At 49.6% G+C, this 19,918-nt stretch overlaps 2 protein-coding genes across 2 annotated transcripts; one reads left to right on the top strand and one right to left on the bottom strand.

Moving 5' to 3' along the window:
- Positions 1-1,109: 1,109 nt before the first annotated feature.
- On the top strand, positions 1,110-6,946 carry LOC117836587 (protein FLOURY ENDOSPERM 6, chloroplastic). Its single transcript, XM_034716046.2, has 9 exons — positions 1,110-1,924; positions 2,013-2,090; positions 2,184-2,290; positions 3,111-3,308; positions 3,389-3,627; positions 4,188-4,333; positions 4,423-4,570; positions 6,365-6,436; positions 6,516-6,946. Exons 1-9 carry the CDS (start codon positions 1,143-1,145, stop codon positions 6,609-6,611), a joined length of 1,866 nt encoding a protein of 621 aa, XP_034571937.1. The 5' UTR covers positions 1,110-1,142; the 3' UTR covers positions 6,612-6,946.
- Positions 6,947-7,243: 297 nt separating this feature from the next.
- LOC117836588 (protein NRT1/ PTR FAMILY 2.11) lies at positions 7,244-12,889 on the bottom strand. Its single transcript, XM_034716047.2, has 3 exons — positions 12,652-12,889; positions 12,340-12,557; positions 7,244-9,014 (listed from the first exon to the last, which is right to left on the bottom strand). Exons 1-3 carry the CDS (start codon positions 12,800-12,802, stop codon positions 7,614-7,616), a joined length of 1,770 nt encoding a protein of 589 aa, XP_034571938.1. The 5' UTR covers positions 12,803-12,889; the 3' UTR covers positions 7,244-7,613.
- Positions 12,890-19,918: the final 7,029 nt, after the last annotated feature.

Raw genomic sequence — 19,918 nt, 5'->3', positions numbered from 1 at the left:
AGATTCAGTTGGAGCTAGGGCAAGCAAGCAACGTATAATCGAGTTCAAGAATGTGGAAGCAAGCACTTTGTATCATATTCAGCAATGTGTAGTGTCATTACAAGTATTGAATCTGTATTATCATTTGTAACCGAGCCAATTTGAAAAAAAAACGATTGTTTCAATCTGTATTGTGGTAACTCACCTTTATATTATATTATAGTCAACGTACAAAAGTTGTAGTCAATTACGGCACAACGTAGTCTGCATATGGATTATAGTGAATAGTCTACTTTATCATGATATCATCTCAAACATTCGAATTAACGTAACTATGTCACAGGTTAGAGAAGAAGAATGCTGATTCATGACTAAGCCAGGGCTTGGGGTGGTTGTTGGGTTCCAGCCTTCCAGGGGGCTTCATGAGCTACTATGGTTGCTTGCTGAGCTGCTTGCTCGTGTTGAGCAAGCGAGCTGGTTATTAACTTGGAGTACGTAAAATGCAAACTTGGCGTATTAAGGGGGAAAAAACAAACGAGCCGAACTGAATTTAAGCTATTCTCAAGCCGAACGAGCTAGCGAGTCACGAGTTTTATTTAGCTCAGTCCGCATCAACCAATCACTTCCTCGCGACGCCCCGGGTTGCGACTTGCGAGTAATGATGAAGCTCCCTCACCGGACGCCTCGCCGCGCGGACTCGATCCATCCGGCAAGTCCACGTCCGGATCAAAAGCATCACGAGATTTCCCTCCCACCACAGGTGTCCAGCAGCAACGGCGACGCGCTCCCCCGTCGCCGTCGCCGCGGCGGGTCCGACAAAACGGGCCACATCGCCCCTCACCCTGATCGAGGAGGCGTCGGCCGTCGAGTGATCCATCAATCCATTATCCATCATCCATCCCTGGCCACGAAAACTCTCGAACCGGGGGCCGAAAAGGCTCCGCGGTGAAAACTGGTGAAACCCACGCGGGGCACGCGAGCGGCGGCGCCCATCCTCCGTGCCCACGCCGCTGTACTAGTACTACTACTACGCTGGTGACGGCGGGAGACGAGAGCCACTCGCTCAACCGGGCTCAGCGGGCGCGCGGGGCTCTGGGCTGTACCCAGCAGGCAGCAGCCGCAGGCGCGGCGCGGAGCGCACCTGACGGCTGGGCCTGCTGGGGATGGGCCTCGAGACTCGAGAGCGCGCGTTGCTATTGCTTGCGTTCGAGTCGCACGAGGCGGAGGCGCGGATTGGCTCGCTCGCCAGCGACCGGTCCTACGCATCCCTCCTTCCTCCTCATCCTTCCCTTCCCCCGTCGCGTCGCGCTCTCGCCTCGTCCCTTCTTCCGCTCTTCAATTCCGCCCACTGCCGAGAGCCCTTCCCTCTCCGAGCGGAGAGAAATGCGACCGCGATGCGCCCCTTCGTCCCCTCCCTGCGCCTCCCAACCCCATCCCTAACCCTCCTGCCCCCACCTCACTCCCTCTGCATTCCCCGCCGCCGCCGCCTCCTGCCCGCCCCGCTCGCCGCCTCCGCATCCTCCAGGCGTCCGTACCGCCGCCGCCGCAACGCCCCGAGCCGGCCGCCTCCGCCGGTGCCGCCACCGTCGTCCCTCCAGCAGCAGCAGCAGCAGCAGCCGCGGCCACAGCAGCAGCGCGCCGCGAATGCCGCCGCGCCGGGCGCACGGCGCCAGGAGGAGCTGGAGGAGGCGATCTACGACTTCATGTGCCGCTCCGCCAAGCCCGGGGCGTTCCCCACCCGCGAGGAGCTCGTCGCGGCCGGCCGCGCCGACCTCGCGGCCGCCGTCGCGTCCAGCGGCGGATGGCTCTCCCTCGGTTGGTCCCCCGCGGGCGCGGAGGGCGCCGCGCCGCGCTCGTCGGGCGGGGGACACCCTGACTACCCGCCCGAGACGGGCGTGTACCACCGTGATGACCTAGCGCCGGGCTCGGAGGATGACTCCGAGTGGTGAGTACCTGGAATTGCTCTGCTCTCTGATATGGCCCTCTCGTGTAGTCGTGTGAAACCTCGCTGAATTTCAGTGCGTGCGTTGCAGGGAGGAGGAGGAGGAAGATGAAGCGGACGAGGAGGAGGTGTCACCGTCTGGGCGTCAGCCAGAAATGGAGGAGACCAAGTGGGTGACTGCTGAAGCTCAAATCCAATTTGATCCCCGCCGTGGTCTTCTATTGGTTAATCGTTGTCGTTGTACTCTTCTGGGTGGTTGCAGGGAGGTCACGTTGAAAGCAGGCATCGAGGGGATGCTCACCAGGCTGCAGAGGGACAGGGAGCGGGCGCGGCCGCCGCCCCGACCAGAAGGCAGAAGTGACAATGGCGGTATGTGGCTTATCCTAAGAATTCCTCTGGAACATAAGTTGCTTCCAATTGTGCAGTGGTAGTAGTACTCTCTTAGCCAATCGACAATGTTTGGCAAGCATTCTTCTGTGACTACATGAGATATTTTGGTTGCATCAGTTCGCTTTTTAGCTATGAAGGAGCTCATTGTTGCATATACGCATAGTGATAGTTGTTGTGGCTGGCTTCTTTTAGTACTACTCTTGTTGCTTTACAAAAATAAAGAAAACTGCGGGAATGAAGTTTCAGGGAATTCATTGAGTGCATCATGAAAGGTTAATCCAAGCTATCTGTTTTTTTTTTCAGTTTGAACTGTTTTCTAAAGCGGGACCTTTCTAATATTGTCTCTAGCAGAAAAATTTTCTAAACAAACTGTTTCTTTCTATATGTGTAACTGAATATATTGTTATGGTTTTTTGGTTATCCATTTAAGGCTACAAGGTAGAAAAATTATTTTTGTCAGCTAAGTGAAAATGGAATAATGACAACAATTTGTTGTTATTCTGTGACCCATCGTATCAGTGTTTGTGTTAATATTCACTGGCTCACAACATTGGTGTTGATTGAAAATTTGGCTATTTGCAAAAACGCTACTGAGTTATTTCATTTGTTTTCTTTTTGAACCGTCACCGCATTCAGAGCAGTTAGTTTCAGTCTGCCCTCAAGTGCTTTACAAAGTACAAACAACTGATTTATCTTAGCTAGTACTCTGCACAGGGTCTTCTGTCTTCATTTTTCACCACTGCAAATTCTTCTTTTGTATGTTAAACTAAGATTACCCAACTATGTTGCATATGTACAGCTTTAGCTGGCAACAGCGGTGCTCCCAGTCATACAGCGGCTGGTGGCAGGCATAGCCCTAGGACACCTGAGAATGGAAGTGTTCATGGATCTCATCCTCAAAATGGGACGCTAGATGGCAACAATACCTTACAGAGTTCGAGCAACGATGCATGGCAAACATGGACCCTTGGCAAGAGTGATTTATCTGATTTTGAAGGTTATATGTCTGCTCATCTTTATTCTTCTATTGTGCATCATAGTTGTTAGATTACCTGTTGACTCATTTACTCACTGCAGCTGCTGAGGTCCTACCAATTGAAAGCAGAAGATTATCTCGGCATGATGAACAAGACATTGCATTGGCGCAAAATGACTTTCACAGATCATCTAATGGTGTGGCTGTAAGTGATTATCCTAGTGATGGTGTAGACTCTGAAAGAGATGAGATACATTCTCGTCTTCAAACTCTGGAATTGGACCTATCTGCCGCTCTCAAGACATTAAGATCAAGATTCGACAAAGTCTTATCAAATATGGTGCGTATATGTCTCTTTATATTATCTTATTACTGGTTAAATTGTTCTTTGCATTCACTTTTCTTTTCTTGGTTCTGCAATTATTACGCTTTTAGTTAACATTTACTCACATGGTTCCAGTGCTTTGATATGCTTCTTATATTACCACTTGCTCTAGACATAAAAGACTACCATCAAATATTTTACAGTGTAAATGATGACATGATTATGAATACCTTTAGAAGATGGTGCGAGCAGATGTACAATGATTGCAGTATAGAGAATCCTCCATTGCCATGCTGGATGTTTTTATTATAGTTACTTCTCTCTGTAGCTAGCTGCAAATTTTAGTTGACCTTTCACAGTTTTCTGATATTTTAGTTATCATTAGTAGTTGGCTTAATAATCAAATAGCGTGTCAGTAACAATCGTGGAAAGTCATGTTGGTGTTTCTAAGTATCCAGCTTTCCACGATTGTTACTGACATGCTATTTGACAGAAAGATGTTTCTTGTTTTGATCTGTTTTATGGCATTATACTTGTATTTCTAAATAAATTGGCTTTGCCGTTCCCCTTTCCAGTCAAATAATAATGGAGCTACTGTACTGGATGATATCTCTGACGATTGGGAGTTTGAGGAGACAAAGGTACTGCAAGCTCAGGAGGAGCTACGATCAATCCGGGCTAAAATAGCTGTATTAGAAGGGAAGATGGCACTTGAGATAATGTATGCCCTCTAATTAATCATCTGTGCTTCATATTTCATCTCATTCCCTCCTACTTACTCTATTATCATAATATCTATGGCATCATCAGTGAAAGGAACAAAATAATAGAAGATAAACAAAGGAGGCTTGATGAAGTTGAGAAGGCCCTGAGTGAGCTCCGTACTGTTTGTATCATGTGGGCCAACCCTGCTTCAGAGGTTTTATTGGTTGGGTCATTTGATGGCTGGACAAGTCAAGTAAGTAACCTACTCCAATCTCCTTTTATGTCTTAGAAATTAAAATTGTTAATGAATTACAAGATATGTACTAAGTTCTTACCTACTCGTTTTCATTGGTTGTCAAAGAAATGACGCAAACTATATTGCTTCTCTTATGGGTATTGCCAGTGCAATTTACTGTTAGCACCTTTGTGTGATGTGTAATTAATACGTTGCCAATACATCACAAAATAAGCCCAGGCAAGATCAGTTGTTTTTGAAGACTCTTTAAGTGGAAATTACAGCCTGAAACATATATGGATGTGGCTTGTCAACATGTCAATCACAGTAATACCATGAACTGCTAAAAAAAGGGAAAAAGAAACCTGCTGAGTTCAAGAATGCAGCAACATTGTAGGCACAAGGATGAATGGGGGGCAGAGGGTGGTCGACCCAAGGGGCCACCATTAAACGCTACATGAACCACCAACAAATAGGAAAAACTTATTTAAAAGTAAGGTATTGAAAGCCTGGGTCCACGCTTTTCTATCCAAGGACGATATGTTGTACAAGAATCAGAATAATTTATATGTTGAATTTTGTAATCATGCACTGTGATGTTAATGAATCTCAAGTTCTCTTTAGGGGCTATGAAACTGGTATTTTCTCCACCTTTTCAGTGCCCAGTTTTGACCCACGTGGTTTGGACTACAGATTTGCTGCATTTAGCTTCACCCTAAGTCCAGTCTTTGTCATCTTTGTTTATATTCAACTAATGAACTGCTAATCATCAGTCCTTATCTTGTCACACCATCATTGATAACTTTACATGATGAAATATAAGAATGGAGGTAGATATGGCCTGCACTACTAATTATTATGTAACTATTTGCTTTAGACATGTAGCCTAGTTCAAGCTTTGATATAGTTTTCAGATTACTACTCCCTCTGAATGTATGTACAGAGTACAGGTCAAATATTTTAATGTTGACCATTAACAAGTAATGAGTTAGGTAGATTGACAATATGAGGTTACATTAGTTGATGCATCATGAAAATTACTTTAATCCTTACTTTCAGTATCATATTTTCATAGAAGTTTCTAGTCAAAATTCCAGTGTCCAAAACAACTTATATATGCAATTGGATGGGATTTTTTTAAACTATGTGGGATACACTATATGTATATCTGCTTTGGACTATGTGCCAGCCAACTGTTAGCTTGTCATGATAGTGCTTAGTGATGATGTTTGGTCGCATTCTAGAATGAAAAATGTGTGCTGTTTGTTGGTGATTGAGTGTCCAAAACAACTTATATTTGCAATCGGATGGAATTTTTTTTTAAACTATGTGGGATGCTTTGGACTATGTGCCAGCCAACTGTTAGCTTGTCATGATAGTGCTTAGTGATGATGTTTGGTTGCATTCAGAATGAAAAATGTGTGCTGTTTGTTCGTGATTAGCAGTTGAATTGATTGTGCATGGGCGCTTATCTATAGGACCATTGATCTTTATATAGTCATGCTGGATTTTAGCCTTTTCTTAATGGTTAGGAGATGTGGTTTAATCTTGCTTAATTCAATGAGAATGAGATTCACCAATCCATACTGTCCTGTTCTTGTAAAGACCAAAGCAGATTTTGATTCAAAAGACATAGCTTGATTCTGTTTTCATGCATCGAATACAAAGTCCGTTTTTGTAATTCATGTCAGGTGTAGGATCCACTGGCATAGTATGTAGTATTCTTGTATTGGAAAGATAATCTTATCTACATAATCATCATCATATTCTCATTTCTAAAGGATTATAATCTAACTGTAAGCGTTGCTGCAGAGAAAGCTGGAAAAATCATCAGAAAGAGGCATGTTTTCCTTGAACCTGAGGCTGTACCCAGGTAGATATGAGGTAATTGTCTGCCCTTTTAGGCTTTTCTCTAATCATCTGTATTGTTACATCCACTGATTGTTTTCATTTCTGCTTTCAGATTAAGTTTATCGTTGATGGTGTCTGGAAGAACGATCCTTTGCGGCCCACTGTGTACAACAATGGGCATGAAAACAACCTTCTGGTTGTCACTTGACTTGAAGCTGCATCCTGGTAGCATTTTTGTAGATTGTTGCGTAGATCGTCCTCAACATGATTTGATGCCAACTGATTAGATCATCCCTCCCTGTAACTAGTCAGCTTTTCCTTCGGTGATTTCATTTTCTTCTAGATAGTTGTGTACCACATAAACAGTGTAGGGTGCTGTCAAAATGCGTCACCCTGTTGAGACAGGAGAAGAAAGTAGCTGTGCATTCTTTTCTCCCCATTGTTCTGCCCTGGTGTTGGTTCACCTTCATTCTGTGTATCAACATTGTATGTACATATGTTGTTAAGGCTGTATATTTGTAGTCTGTTCTCGAAAGTTTTCAATTGTTCCTTGCAAGGGTTGCATTATTGAGATTAATATATATGTTTGTGCGCTTCGAAATCCAATATTAGGAACTGCTTTAAAGTGGTTTTGCTTTACTGTGGGGGAAGAGAAGTGTTCTTCCAGCAAAGGTAAAAATATCCCTGGATCAGTTTTATCTCTATCGAAAAGGTGTGCTAGTAATATTCTTGACCCTTATCAGGTGGACAGCATGGAGGCCAACAACAACTGAACTTTGAAGGCATTCGTTTATTCAGGTCAGTGACACTGAAGGCATATGTGCTTGCGAATTGAAATCATAAGCTGGGAATCGAGCTTGAACTTTCATTTCATCTTAACATCCATTCATATTTCAGTTTAACCACTTACAAGAAACCAACTCTTTTGTTTCTTTCTTCTCTTTCATCATCCTATGGATCCAAATGGAAGCACGAGTAACAAAATTAAAATACAATAAACAAAAAAAAGAGGCATTATCAAACAACTACTATGGTAAACACAAATTAATTATCGTGACCTTATACTAACCCCCCTTTTTTTCCTCATGCTCCCCCAAGGCCATGACATAATTACCCAACCAAGCAACCAGACAGATTTCCATCCCCACATAGTTCAGAGCTCATTCTTCATGCCTGCACTCGTGAGATGATGACCACCTCGGCCGGGCGCTCAGTTGCTGGCCCCCTTGAACCTGTACCACCTGGCGCAGATGAGGAAGTAGATGAGGTTGAAGACGCCGATGCCAGCGATGGTCCAGTAGAAGAGATCGAGGCGGCCCTTGTTGAGGTCCTGCGCCAGCCAGTTGCGGCCGGACCCCGTCGTCCGGTGCACGATGGTCACCAGGAACCCGCTGAGGTAGTTGCCGAGCGCCAGGTTGCAGAAGGCCAGCGCCCCCGCCACGCTCCGCATGTGCTCGGGGATCTCCTTGTAGTAGAACTCGATCTGGCTGATGAGGTTGAACGCCTCCGACAGGCCCAGGATCATGAGCTGCGGCACCATCCACAGGCTGGACATGGCCGAGATGTCGCCGCCCATCATGGTCTTGCCCAGCGTCGGCTGGCTCAGCGCGATGGCGCGCCGCCTGTCCTCGACGATGGCCGAGATGACCATGGCCACGGTGGAGAGCGCGATGCCGATGCCCTGGCGCTGGAGCAGCGTGAACCCCTCCTCCTTGCCGGTCATCTTCCGGAGCTTAGGCAGCAGGATGCGGTCGTACAGCGGGATCCAGAGCGTCTGCGCGAGCATGGCGAAGACGGTGAAGGACGCGGCGGGGATCTCGAAGCTGCCGCGGCCGAGGTGGCGGTCGGACTGCAGCGCCGAGAGCACCACGTACGTGGACTGCTGCACCACGGCCACGTAGTAGATGATCCCCGTCGACCACACCGGCGCGATGCGGATGAGGCACTTCACCTCCTCCACCTGCTGCACGCTGCAGAGCCTCCAGGGGTCCGCCGGCGCGGCGCCACCGGGGCGCACCTCCTCCGTCGACGCCACGATGGCCGCCTTGTCCAGGCACCGGAACTGGTCCGTGTGCGCGAGCTTGGTGACGATGGCGCTGGTGTGCGGCGGGTTGAACAGGTCCTGCTTCGGGTCCTTGGGCTGCTTCAGCGACCGCTTCTTGAAGGCGGCCGCCAGCACCTGCACGACGCTGGTGAAGGGGCTCCCCTCCGGCGTCACCCGGACGTAGAGCTTGGTGCCCATGAAGAAGAGGACGCAGGCGAGGAACATGAGGCCCGTGGGGATGCCGAGCCCGATGGGCCAGCTCAGGTTGCTCTGCACGTAGATGATGACGGTGGCCGAGATCATCATGGCGGCGGTGAAGGTGAAGTAGTACCAGTTGAAGAAGCTGTTGATGCCGCGCTTGCCGGACTCGGTGTTGGGGTCGAACTGGTCGGCGCCGAAGGGCATGCTGCAGGGGCGGATCCCCGCCGAGCCCAGCACCAGGAACGCGAAGGCAATGAAGAGCACCGCGAACTGGTACGAGGTGGCCTTCTCGCAGGTCTCGCCCACGCCGCACTCCGGCGGGTGCAGGCTGTCCGCGGCGGCCGTCAGCGTCAGAAAGAACATTCCCTGGTCGATGCATGGAAAAAAAGCTGGTGAGCGAAGCGATTTGGGGTTGGAGGGAACTCAACGATAGTTTAAATCAAATCTCGAACACTTTGATCACGATCCGCCAATGCGAGTTTGGGGTTGGAAGGAAAAAAGCAGTCAAGCAGTTTGCTTGCAAAAAACTGTCAAGTGATGAGTTTGGGCCCAGGCTTAGTACAATCACTTCAGTGATGGGCTTGGGCTTATGGCCCGATGAGTCCACCTGTGTGTGTGTGCGCGCGCGCGCGCGCGCGCGGCGCGTGACCAAAACCATGCTCCTCGTGGCAGAAGATGCGCCCTAAATCGTGTCATTGGGGACATCCGAATCGTGGCATCGGCTCTGCAACGCGCGTATGATTCGACCTGTCATGGTGGGCACATCCGAATCGTGGCATGGGGGACATGGTGGCGCCTACGATTGGACTTGTCATTCTGGATATCTGAATCGTGGCATCGGTTCTGCAACATGACCTGCACCTGCACGCTTTGTGTCCTGGTCTTCCCGTGTTACAGTCCACGAATAGGAGGAGCAGCAGGAGCAAGTGGGTCAATCCCGGTGGCTCCATCGTCTCCCCGCGCTGTGGTTGTGCTCGTGCAGGCGTGCAGCTGCTGGGAGTTGGGAGTCTCACTTCGGCAGGACAGAGATACGGCCGGACATCGTGGCCGAATCATTTGGCCGCACATGTGGGAGAACACGCACAGGCACGGCAGCTTCGTTCGTAGCATAGGGAACCCCAGCCGAGTTCGAGGCTGTGGTTCTCTCGAATCGGCCGAGGAGTCTTAAGGCAAACAGTGTTCCGTCTGCGAGATGGGATCATGGCATCATGGGAGGGCGTTGCTTGGCAACCGAAGAACAACCCGCGGCCAGCGTCAGGTGTTCCGGCTCCGCTCGCTCTGCCCCGTAGCCGCCGCCCGGCCGGGTCCAGACTCCAGAGTCCTGACCGAGACACATTCCCCCGTCACGCGCGCGTTCCCACCGCCCGTAGGGCACCTTTTGCCGCCGCCCACCGACACGCCCTGCCCCGGTGCGGGGATGCCCACACCCCACCCCACCCCTGCCGTGCACGGCTCCGAAGCCACCGCTCTCTTCCTCCGTTTCCACGAGAGCGTGTCCGCCCGTCGGCGCGTCGCAAGCGAACAAAACCGCGCCCTCCTCTCGTGGCCCCCGCGCCCCACGCGGCCGTGTGCCCACTGGCCAGCGAATTCCCCGCTCCTCCACCGCGCCCCACCTACCCCGCACCACCATACCCGGCGGCCGCGACGCAACGCGGCTCGCGGGCGCGGCGGGGCAGAGGAGAGGGGGACCAAGCAAAAGCAACCCCCGCGTCCGCGTCTGGCTGGCCATCGTCTGTCCCCCGGCCCAGCAGGAGCAGGGGCACGAGCACGAGAGCACTCGCTCGCGCACCCGCGCCATCCCAATCCAAGACCTGGCTAGTGGCTGCCTATGTGGACGGGGGACAGGTCCACTTCGCTGCACGGCGACGCAAGCTGATCCGATTCACTCTTCTATTGAAAAAAAAATCATATTGATCCCCTTTTGCACGAACAAAATCAACCGAGCAGCACGGATTGATTGAGTTGTTTTGGGCACTTGTTGGGGCATTATCTTACTACTATTGGTACTACTAGTAGATACTGCATCAATCATCGTTAAGTGGGGTGCAACCAGCGAGCCACATGCGCGCATGCCTCGCTAGTAGAAGTTTTTACGCAGAGTTTCATAAGTATTAATTTTCATGTCACATCATCAATTTTGCTGACTTGGTAAGGTATTTATGAGAAGAGAGAAGGAAAAATTTCATCATACATGAGAGGAGTTTCATCCTCATAACACTCAACGGATACAGTTGACTAATTCTCAATTTTAATAACTGTGCATTGAGACTAGACTAACTAGTCCAGCTGATGTGGAGGTCGGATAAAAAGCGGAACATTTAGGGCACTACAATACGGGTTAGCGCGGCGCTAATCATGAGCCACGCACTGCTAAAAGCAGCCTTTTTAATTTGCCTATGGTATGCAAGTGCATGCGCTTTCTAGAGTTGGAGCATCATAATTCATGACACGAGTGGCTCTACCTCTACAATCTAGGCTAACCAACGTGGGAGTTACATATGGAGTACGGTGTACAGAGTACTGATGGGGATCACTACGGCCACCTAATGCTAGACTAGGATATATATTTTGGTATATATAAAAGAGATGGTACGATGTTTTGGCTCTGGCACCGTGTTGGACGCGAGACGAATCAATGAGCTTGCTCAATTACCATCACCTGTTTTTTTAATATAATAATTATCTTTGCATTTGATTTTTTTGGGTGGGTGGGGGGGGGGGGGGGGGGGGGGGGGCGCAAAAGATGAAGCATGGAATGGAAGGTTCCGCAGGCTGCGCTCCCATTCCCATGAAACTGAAGTGGAATCCTAACAACCAAATATGCTATTCATGGGAGATGAGATATGGTCTCCTTGACAAATAAGGAAGTTTTTCTCCTAACTTCGACGCGAGCAGAACCCGTCAACACTAATCGGTGGGCGAAAGCGGACGATCGACGTGCCTCAAAACAACACCAATATAATCCAACCACCAATTTGACCCGTTAAGACGCATGGTTTGGTAGCTGCTCCGTACACGCTCTGCCCAAACGTCAAAGACACAACTTCAAACATGAAGAAGACGGCGAGTGAACTCCACGCTGCACCTAAAAATCACACTCCAAATTCCACACGAACTAACCCAAATTCATCCTCCGATCTGAAGTCTTTCAACCAATGAATGGCCTGAAACTCCCGGCAAAAAAAAAATGGCCTGAAACTTCAGCTAAGCCCCTCGCGCTGACACTATCATTGTTAGTGCGCACGGCGTGCTGCTAATCACTGCGCCCGAGTTCTTAGATCTCCCACGTACATTCGCGTTGGGAAGAGGATGAGGTCCTGAGGAGGGGAAAGAAATTCGGAAGTGATCGATCACGAGCAAGTGAGCGAGCGCGCACGTGGGCGCTCGCCCCATGTGCCGCCCACCATCGTCTCCAGCGAAAGGGAAGGGAAAAAAAACAAAGCAAGAAGAGCTCGGCTGGCGCGAGAGCGAGTCCAACAACTCATCGCGCGCAGGCGCAGGCGCAGGCCACCAACCCCACCGTCATCTACCGTCGTCCGGGCGGGAACTGAATCTGGCCCCGGCGGCGACTACGTCAACAACCAAGGAACACAATTGAATTCCCACCCCGATCCCGGCGGCGAGGAAGCAAGCAAGCGAAGGACGGAGTACTACCAATTGAGGAGGGCGAGGGCAGGAGCAGGGCACTTACGATGAGGGAGGCGATGGAGGCGATGGCGAGCGCGAGGTAGCGGCCGAGGTAGGCGTCGGAGAGGAAGGCGCCGATGATGGGGGCCAGGCTGGTGGTGCCGTTGAGCCCGTTGAGGAGGGTGGCGGCGTCCACGCTCCGCATGTGGAACACCTGCGTCAGGTACACCAGCAGGTTCGCCGACGTGCCCAGCGTCCCCAGCTTCTCGAACGTCTCGTTGCCTGCACAGCCGCAATCCGACCTCACCAGTCAACACCGCCATTACCACACGAGCAAGAGAAAGAGGCGAGAGGAAATCGCGGACGGCGAACGCACCGATGATGAAGGGCATGGCCTTCCAGCCGTAGTACTTGACGGCGGGCCGCGGGCTGTCCTCGCCGTCGCCGTCCCCCATCTTGTCCACCTCCATGCTCTTGAGCTTCCGCGACACCTCGTCGTCCTCCCGTCCGCCGCCGCCGCCGCGCATTCTCGCTCGCCGGCTGCTCTCCGCTGCTTCCTCTTCTTCTTCCCCGGGGGGAGCTGATACGAGCGCGTCCCCTTCTGGTCTCTGGCGCCTGTCAGTAATGAGAGGAGCATCATGCCTACCGGCTTATAAAAAAGGCCCGGCACAGCAGCAGCGGCAGTGGCGTTGCAGTCGGTCACGGGGGGCCAGCTGGGGGATTTTTCTTTTGTTATATCCGTCCACCACCCTGACTCGTCTTTTATTGCAACCAGGCCCCTGCTGACGATCCTGCACCGCTTCATTTGAGCACCAGTTTTTTGAAAGCGACTTGAGGCGGGTGAGGTCAGGTTGGGCGGGCCGATCTGAACTTTGATCATGGCTGCACGTAGTATGGTGGTCACCCGTCGCTGTTAAGTTGGCGAGGGCGCCTTTGAGTCCAACGCAAGGCGAATTTCCTTGGCCGGGTGAGTGGGCAAGTGGTGCCGCGGTCCTTGTCGTCGTCGTCGTCGTCGTCGTCACTGGTCGCGAGTAAGCAAAGGAGTTGAGTGAAGAGCATGGATTGCTCCGTGTAGCGCCATGCTTTTAAACTAGAAAAATCCGGATCCTTAAACTTGCCAAAACCTCTGCAATTGTTAGTGTGGTCAAAATCACAAGGGTAGTTTGGACTCCTGAGACTTACGTGACACATATTATGGACCATAATCTAAAGGTTTCAAAAACTATATATCCAAATGACATTCCAAGACAAATTTAAGCACCGTATGCAAATTTTACTCTTTAGAGGTTTCGGATGCATTTGTGTGGTTTCGAAGAAGCAGTGCTACTTGGTGACATGTTTGACCCCTCTTGTGTTTCGACATTGTTTTGTTATAAGCATTTCCAACACTACACTTTCACCGTTGGAGATTTGCGGGAGCATTTTATGGTTATTCCACGACTTGGTGCTCTGAAAGGCATTTCTCTAGCAGAGACAAAGAAAGAAATTTATTTTGGACAGAATCGGGCAAATCCTGAATTTCCTCTCGAATTCTTCCGGTGAGACATTAACAAGAGAGATAACACAAACAAAAAGAATTGGCAGAAGAGTAAGTAGAAAGACCAGGAAAGCGAGAGGGGCATTGACCTTTCCAGCCAAACGCCCCGCCAACTTGGAAGGGTCATTGGACCAGAGCGGGTTTGGTGCGTGGATCGTGGGGGCACATTGGGAGTTGTTGGAGACTGTTTGTCCGGGAGACAGACGGGGTTGCCCGGCGAGCAAGAAGTTGTTAGCGTGGCTGCGTCCACCGAACAGTGAGCGTGAGAGGGAGGGAGGGAGGGAGTTGAGCTAGATAGGCCAGGGCATTATTGAAGACACGCAAAGCGATGCCCTCTCTTTTGGCCACCCCCCTTCACTGTCTCCCTCGGAAAAGTCATGGATCGAACAATACATCTTGCCTAACTGGGACCATATCATCGCCCCCCTACAAAAAGCTCATGCAGACACGCTGCTTTTAGTTTTGCTGTAACTGACAAGATGCTGAATCGAGGTAATAATCAGATACATGGTGAATTTAATCGCAGAAATCATCCACGCACGGCTTACTCTAATCACTCGTTTTTCTTGCTCAGATTGGAGATTAGTGGCAGCTGATTTGGCGCCATGCATTGCATTGTACGTCCACCAGCTCACGAGCATGATTATGCAGCAGCTGACACTCGATTGGGCTGGATCCTTTTTGCATCCACACCACCACCAACCTCCCTCACTTTCTGCCAATGGGATTTGTTTTTATGCACGTAGAAGGTGATGCGCGGATTAGTAGCGCTTATTGTTCGCTCCATCTCCCGGCCATAAGTTCCTAAGATTCGTCTCCGAGCTAATTAGAGGGGTCTTAAAATTTAAATGCGAATTGTTCGAACGTCTTTGTCAGTTTGCACTGATCGCCCACATGGTTGGTCACTAACTATGATAATTCAAAAGGCTCCGATCCTTCACATGATCCCTCCAGGGGGCTTTCATTTTAGGTGGCGTCGATCCATGCTGGGTCTGGTTCATCACCTATCGGCGCTTTAGTCGTTAGGGATCGACCTAACAACGTGATGTATTTTCTTATTGTGATATACCTTATTAAAAAAAAGGGAGATTAATAATAGTGGAGACGCGGTGGGGCGTTGCCCTCCTGGATCCAGGGGTGTGAAGATGGGAGAAGCAACGTTGACCGGTTCCAAAGGCTATCACGTCAGTACGTAATAGTAGTATACTAGTATGTGTGTGTGTGTCATGCATTCATGTAGGAACAGTGCTTGGAAAATGGCGCGCTATGATAGAAGAAGCATTGACGAGATAGTTTGTGGCAGGGCCCTCTCGTTCTGACCTTGTGACCCCCTGATTGATATGGACTTATGGATAGAGACCAATCAAACGAGCGTGAAGATTCTGCAGAGGCATATGTGAATGTGTTTGGTACTGCATAGTAGTGCATATGCAATGGCAGTGCATGGGGAACAGTGCAGTGGAGGAATTAACAAGTCAGCTCTTGACAGCGGACCTTTTTGTTTATCTTCTGAAGCATTGGCATGGACTTGGGGTGTTTTCTTCCACTGACTTATTTTTAGCACGTGTCACATCGAATGCTTAGACACTAATTAGGAGTATTAAACGTAGACTATTTACAAAACCCATTACATAAGACGAATCTAAACGGCGAGACGAATCTATTAAGCCTAATTATGCCTAATTAATCCATCATTAGCAAATGTTTACTGTAGCAACACATTGTCAAATCATGGACTAATTAGGCTTAATAGATTCGTCTCGCCGTTTAGATTCGTCTTATGTAATGGGTTTTGTAAATAGTCTACGTTTAATACTCCTAATTAGTATCTAAACATTCGATTTGACGGGTGCTAAAAATAAGTCAGTGGAAGAAAACGGGGTCGGGAAGCAATGGGGGAATGGTGATTGAGTGAGCCTAGATGGGTCAGTAAACTAGCCTGAGCAGTTTAATGAAACAGGCTACTAGTGTAGTAAATGAACTGGATCCCGATTAATAACCCGAAGAGTTTACTAGGGTGCAGTAGTGCATATCTTAATCCGGTGTCAAGTCTCAACAGGTGTGTGCGATGCAGTGAGCTAATGTTATCCATCGTGAGTAACGTCAGGTAGGTCAGGGTCACTAGCAGAGAAGAATCTGTCCGAGAAGGCATCCCGATGTCTCCTCCTCTCTTTAAACAATTCTCTTCTCGCTCATGTGTGTAGGATGCCGCCGCCGCCGCCTTCTATCTGCTCTCAAGTCTGAAGTCCGAATCCTTATCCAACACCCAACGAGACGCGCAACGACGCCGAACCTGACGCCGAAACGCCGGTCCAACTGCGTGCCTGCCGGCTCGCAATCCGGTCGGCTCAGCACGTCTCGACTCCGTTCCGACTGTGCACAGACTCGAGAGGGTTGGTGTGGGGGCCCTCTCCGGGCGGTTAGGCTGCTGCGATCGATGGCCCTCACACTCTGACTTGAGGAAACGGCAACCTGGCAAGGCAGTAGCATACCTGCCAAATACTCCTACTGCTACCAACTCGTAGCAGCGTACTTGTGATGATGCGTTGCAGCTGCATTGCCGCCGGTGTTGGACGCTTGGACCCGGGTCTTGCCGGTAGGGCCTCCTCACTCTCTCTGTCTGGGTTAGGCAGGGGCGTTCGGTGGAGTTGGACTGCACGGGACGCGGGAGTCAGGACCAGCTGCAGCAGCTGCTGTGATCTGGGTTGCTTCAAGACCATGCAAGCCAAGCCAAGGCGCACGCACGCACGCACGCACGCATCTGCCCTTCCGTTCCGTTCCCCACTCCAAGTTGCTGGCAGATTTCTCTCCACGCTGCCGGCTGCTGTCCTTCGCTAATCATGCCGAGGAAAAGCGGGGAGGAGAAGAGACTTGCGCTGACAAGTTGGTGGCGGCGAGCGGGCGCCGGCACCACGGAACGGTGCGTGCCTGGCATCGACGGCCAGGGGACGCCAAGGCTTCCGATTCGTCGTGGCAAGAGCCAGGAGCACGTACGGGCTGGCAGCTGAAGTGGATGGGCGGGGCGAGCGGCCGGCAGCTCGGCCGTCGCCGTCGCGGCCGTTCGCGTGCGCCTCGTTCGCCCGTCGTTGCATTTATATCGATGGGCGCCAAGGAAGATGGCTGGTTGGTTGTTGCAGACTTGCAGTGCTAGCTAGCTGCAGGGGATTTGCGTGCGCACGTCATGAGATGAGACTCCAGTTGGATTGAAGAGCCGCAGCAGAATATATGCGCGCGTCATGGGAATGACTGGGTTGGCATGGCCGCCCGCGGAGGCGGACCGATCGGCCGTGTCGTGACGAGTGACGGTGTCCAGGTGCACCTCCTCCGACCCTATATACCCTATGTCTAGATGCATCTAAAATATTAAAATTATTTATAATTTGGAACGGAGAGTAGAAGATTTTCAAGCGGTTGACATGTACGTCAGTACGATTTTCCTTATCTCTAATCCTATGACTCGAGCTCTACTCACAAGTAGTTTTATCTAGGCATTTGTTTATTGGTGCTAGCTATAAACTCCGTACTTCGCACCGTGCTTGATTCATTGCATGTCAACTTAAGGTCACACAAAGTGATGGAGAGAACAGATCATCGGTGCGCAAAAAGGAGTGCTGAATTCTGTGAGCTGAATTGAAGTGCATTTTTGAAATCTGAATTCTGTGAGCGCTCATCTATTTGTCAGCCTGGTCAAACAAATTACTATTTATTTTAGCTTTTCTACGTACATAGTTTTTGTTACGTATCTAAACGTAATATATATAGATGCATAGTAAAATCTATGTACTAAAAAAGCTAAAATGAATTGTAATTAATTTGGGATGGAGGGAGTCGTGCAGTACCTTTTCACAAAAGGGAGAAAATAGCAAAGTGCGCGTGCTCAGCTTTCTACGAGAAACTTTGTCAAAAAAATGGAGCTGCCTGTATGTTTTGTACCCTAACGATCTTTAGCACACTTGGAGGCAACACACACCAAGATACCGTTGGGTACGGTCTTCACCCGACAGCTAGGAACGCAATTGGGTAGTTTTTGGGGGCAAACCCCTTATTTGGATCATTTCGTTCCACTTTTCTTGCATTTCTGAACTACTAGTTCGTTTTTGATAAGTTTTTCGGTCAACCAAATGCACGCGAGCTTCTCTTATTCTGGTGCTCTACTATTAGTAGTCCGCAGTGCAGTGAAGTTGCTCAGCCCACTTTATTAATTATATAATTTTTTGTTGATAGCCTGTTTAGAATCTTATTGAAGAGCATGCCTCCATTATCCGTCTCCTATAGAAGTCGTAGAATTCGATGCGTGCACGCGACTCTATCGTGCCCGTGCTGCCTAGTGCGTGCAATTGATAATCGCACTAACCATAGCATTGTTATACCTACGCTTAACTACCCGGAATCGGCAATTTCTTCAGGAAAGGACAGGCTTCAAAGGAGTAGGCCATAGAGGAGTGAACGATATGATGAGGTCAGAGAGAACTACGACATCACGCCTGAGTGGCCTCGTCCTCTCTTTCCTTCTGAGTTCATGATCACTTTACTAACACCGTGCAGTCTTGACTGTGCTTCCGGAATCGCCTCCCTCTCAGAGGCGGATCCAAGGCCCGGCGAGCCGGGGCGCCTGCCCGGGCTCCATGATGAGCGCCTGTGGACCTTCCTCATAGGTCAGCCCGGGCAAAGAAAAGCGACCGCTGGCAGCCCAACTCAAATACTCTTACTTCAGCCCAGCTGCCCAGGCTCCCCAGAAACTCTAGGTCCGCCACTGCTCCCTCTCGCTCTCACCATCACTCCGGCCTTGCATTTCATTCTCTGTTTACTTTCAGAACGATCCTCCTTTGGTTTTATTTTTTACGAGTGAGAAATACTTTGATTTCATTTTCATTGTGCCAGTTCTAGTGAAGCCTGCACAAGAGCTCATCCTACAATGGAAGCTTTTTCTTAGCCGCCGCTTTAACAAGGTTATTAAGAGCCTGATTAAGCACCAGGCTGGACACGCGCTAAGAGCTATGTGGTTTGCATAAGGCTCAGTGGTGGGTTTAGGGTTTGTTTGGATGCCGTGTCTTGTGAAAAACCAGATTTCGTGGTACAAAATGCTGGAGGAAGAAAGTCAAGCAGAAGTATGATGGCTCGCTCTGAACCAAGCGCAGCGGGTGAGTTTCTAAAATTAAAAAACATGATATTCTCATAATTCGAAACACTTTGGCATCACAAACTTGGTTATTTTCTCGCAGCATACAACTGAGTAGCATGCAAAAAGGTTCCAAAATACAGTGACGCTCTTTCCACACCAAATAATTCAGGCCCCCTTGAAACTAGTAGCATACAACTGAGTAGCATGTTCAAGTCTTCAGGCCCAAAGCGCAAAACGGACTGGGCCGTGAGCCTCGCCAGGATATGGCTCCCGAACAGGCCCGAAGGATAATACATAAGGCAAACATGTTCATGCTAAAAACTCCAATTAATGATTGACTTGCCATGCGATGGCCCTGATTCTGGAGGCTGGTATTCGTACTAGCTTGGATGCACAGACTGTATTACTGTAGAACATCACTCAAGAATTCAGAAAAGGGTATGGACGTATATATGGTACAAGTGTACAAGCACTGGCATCGACAGAAGCCAGAACCATGGGCACAGAAAACGGATAAGATTCTTCCGCAAAGATTGACAGCGAATTCACGGACAACACAGTACATAGGAACAGCTGAGGAGCTGTTGAGAGGACAAGGGTGATTGCTCTTGTTCCCCCGGAAAATGACTGGACGAAAATTTCCTGGTCAGATAGTGACCGAGACAGCTCAAGTTTAATTATCTGTAGCCACACAGATCGGCAACCTATCAGCAATGATTTGTGTGGCCGAGCAAATCTCCGAGTCCCAACCACTCAAAAGGAAAAATTTCGCCTTCCAAATTGCAACCGACATACTGACATTAGATGGCCTCATAACATAAGCTCAATCAGAGAGCCATGGTCGTGGAATAGGTTACGCACTTGTTAAACTTAGCAAGCTGATATAGTACACTTGTAAGCAAACCTCAGCAGGGGAAAAAACAGTAAGGATGCAATGGCAACTACAAACACAAAAGGAACCATAGGGTGGAAAAATACAACGCC

Source organism: Setaria viridis, chromosome 9, assembly GCF_005286985.2.
Source record: "Setaria viridis chromosome 9, Setaria_viridis_v4.0, whole genome shotgun sequence".
Taxonomy (NCBI): Eukaryota; Viridiplantae; Streptophyta; class Magnoliopsida; order Poales; family Poaceae; genus Setaria; species Setaria viridis.
This window is presented reverse-complemented; position numbering and strand designations above follow the sequence as displayed.

Excerpts from the sequence above, each read along its gene's own strand:
- LOC117836588 (XM_034716047.2), bottom strand. The coding sequence starts at position 12,802 with ATGCGCGGCGGCGGCGGCGGACGGGAGGACGACGAGGTGTCGCGGAAG. Across the intron at positions 12,558-12,651 it reads GGCCATGCCCTTCATCATCG|GCAACGAGACGTTCGAGAAG; the intron begins GTGCGTTCGCCG and ends GCGGCTGTGCAG. Across the intron at positions 9,015-12,339 it reads CCTCCATCGCCTCCCTCATC|GGAATGTTCTTTCTGACGCT; the intron begins GTAAGTGCCCTG and ends TGCATCGACCAG.
- LOC117836587 (XM_034716046.2), top strand. The coding sequence starts at position 1,143 with ATGGGCCTCGAGACTCGAGAGCGCGCGTTGCTATTGCTTGCGTTCGAG. Across the intron at positions 2,291-3,110 it reads AGGCAGAAGTGACAATGGCG|CTTTAGCTGGCAACAGCGGT; the intron begins GTATGTGGCTTA and ends GCATATGTACAG. Across the intron at positions 4,334-4,422 it reads AAGATGGCACTTGAGATAAT|TGAAAGGAACAAAATAATAG; the intron begins GTATGCCCTCTA and ends TGGCATCATCAG.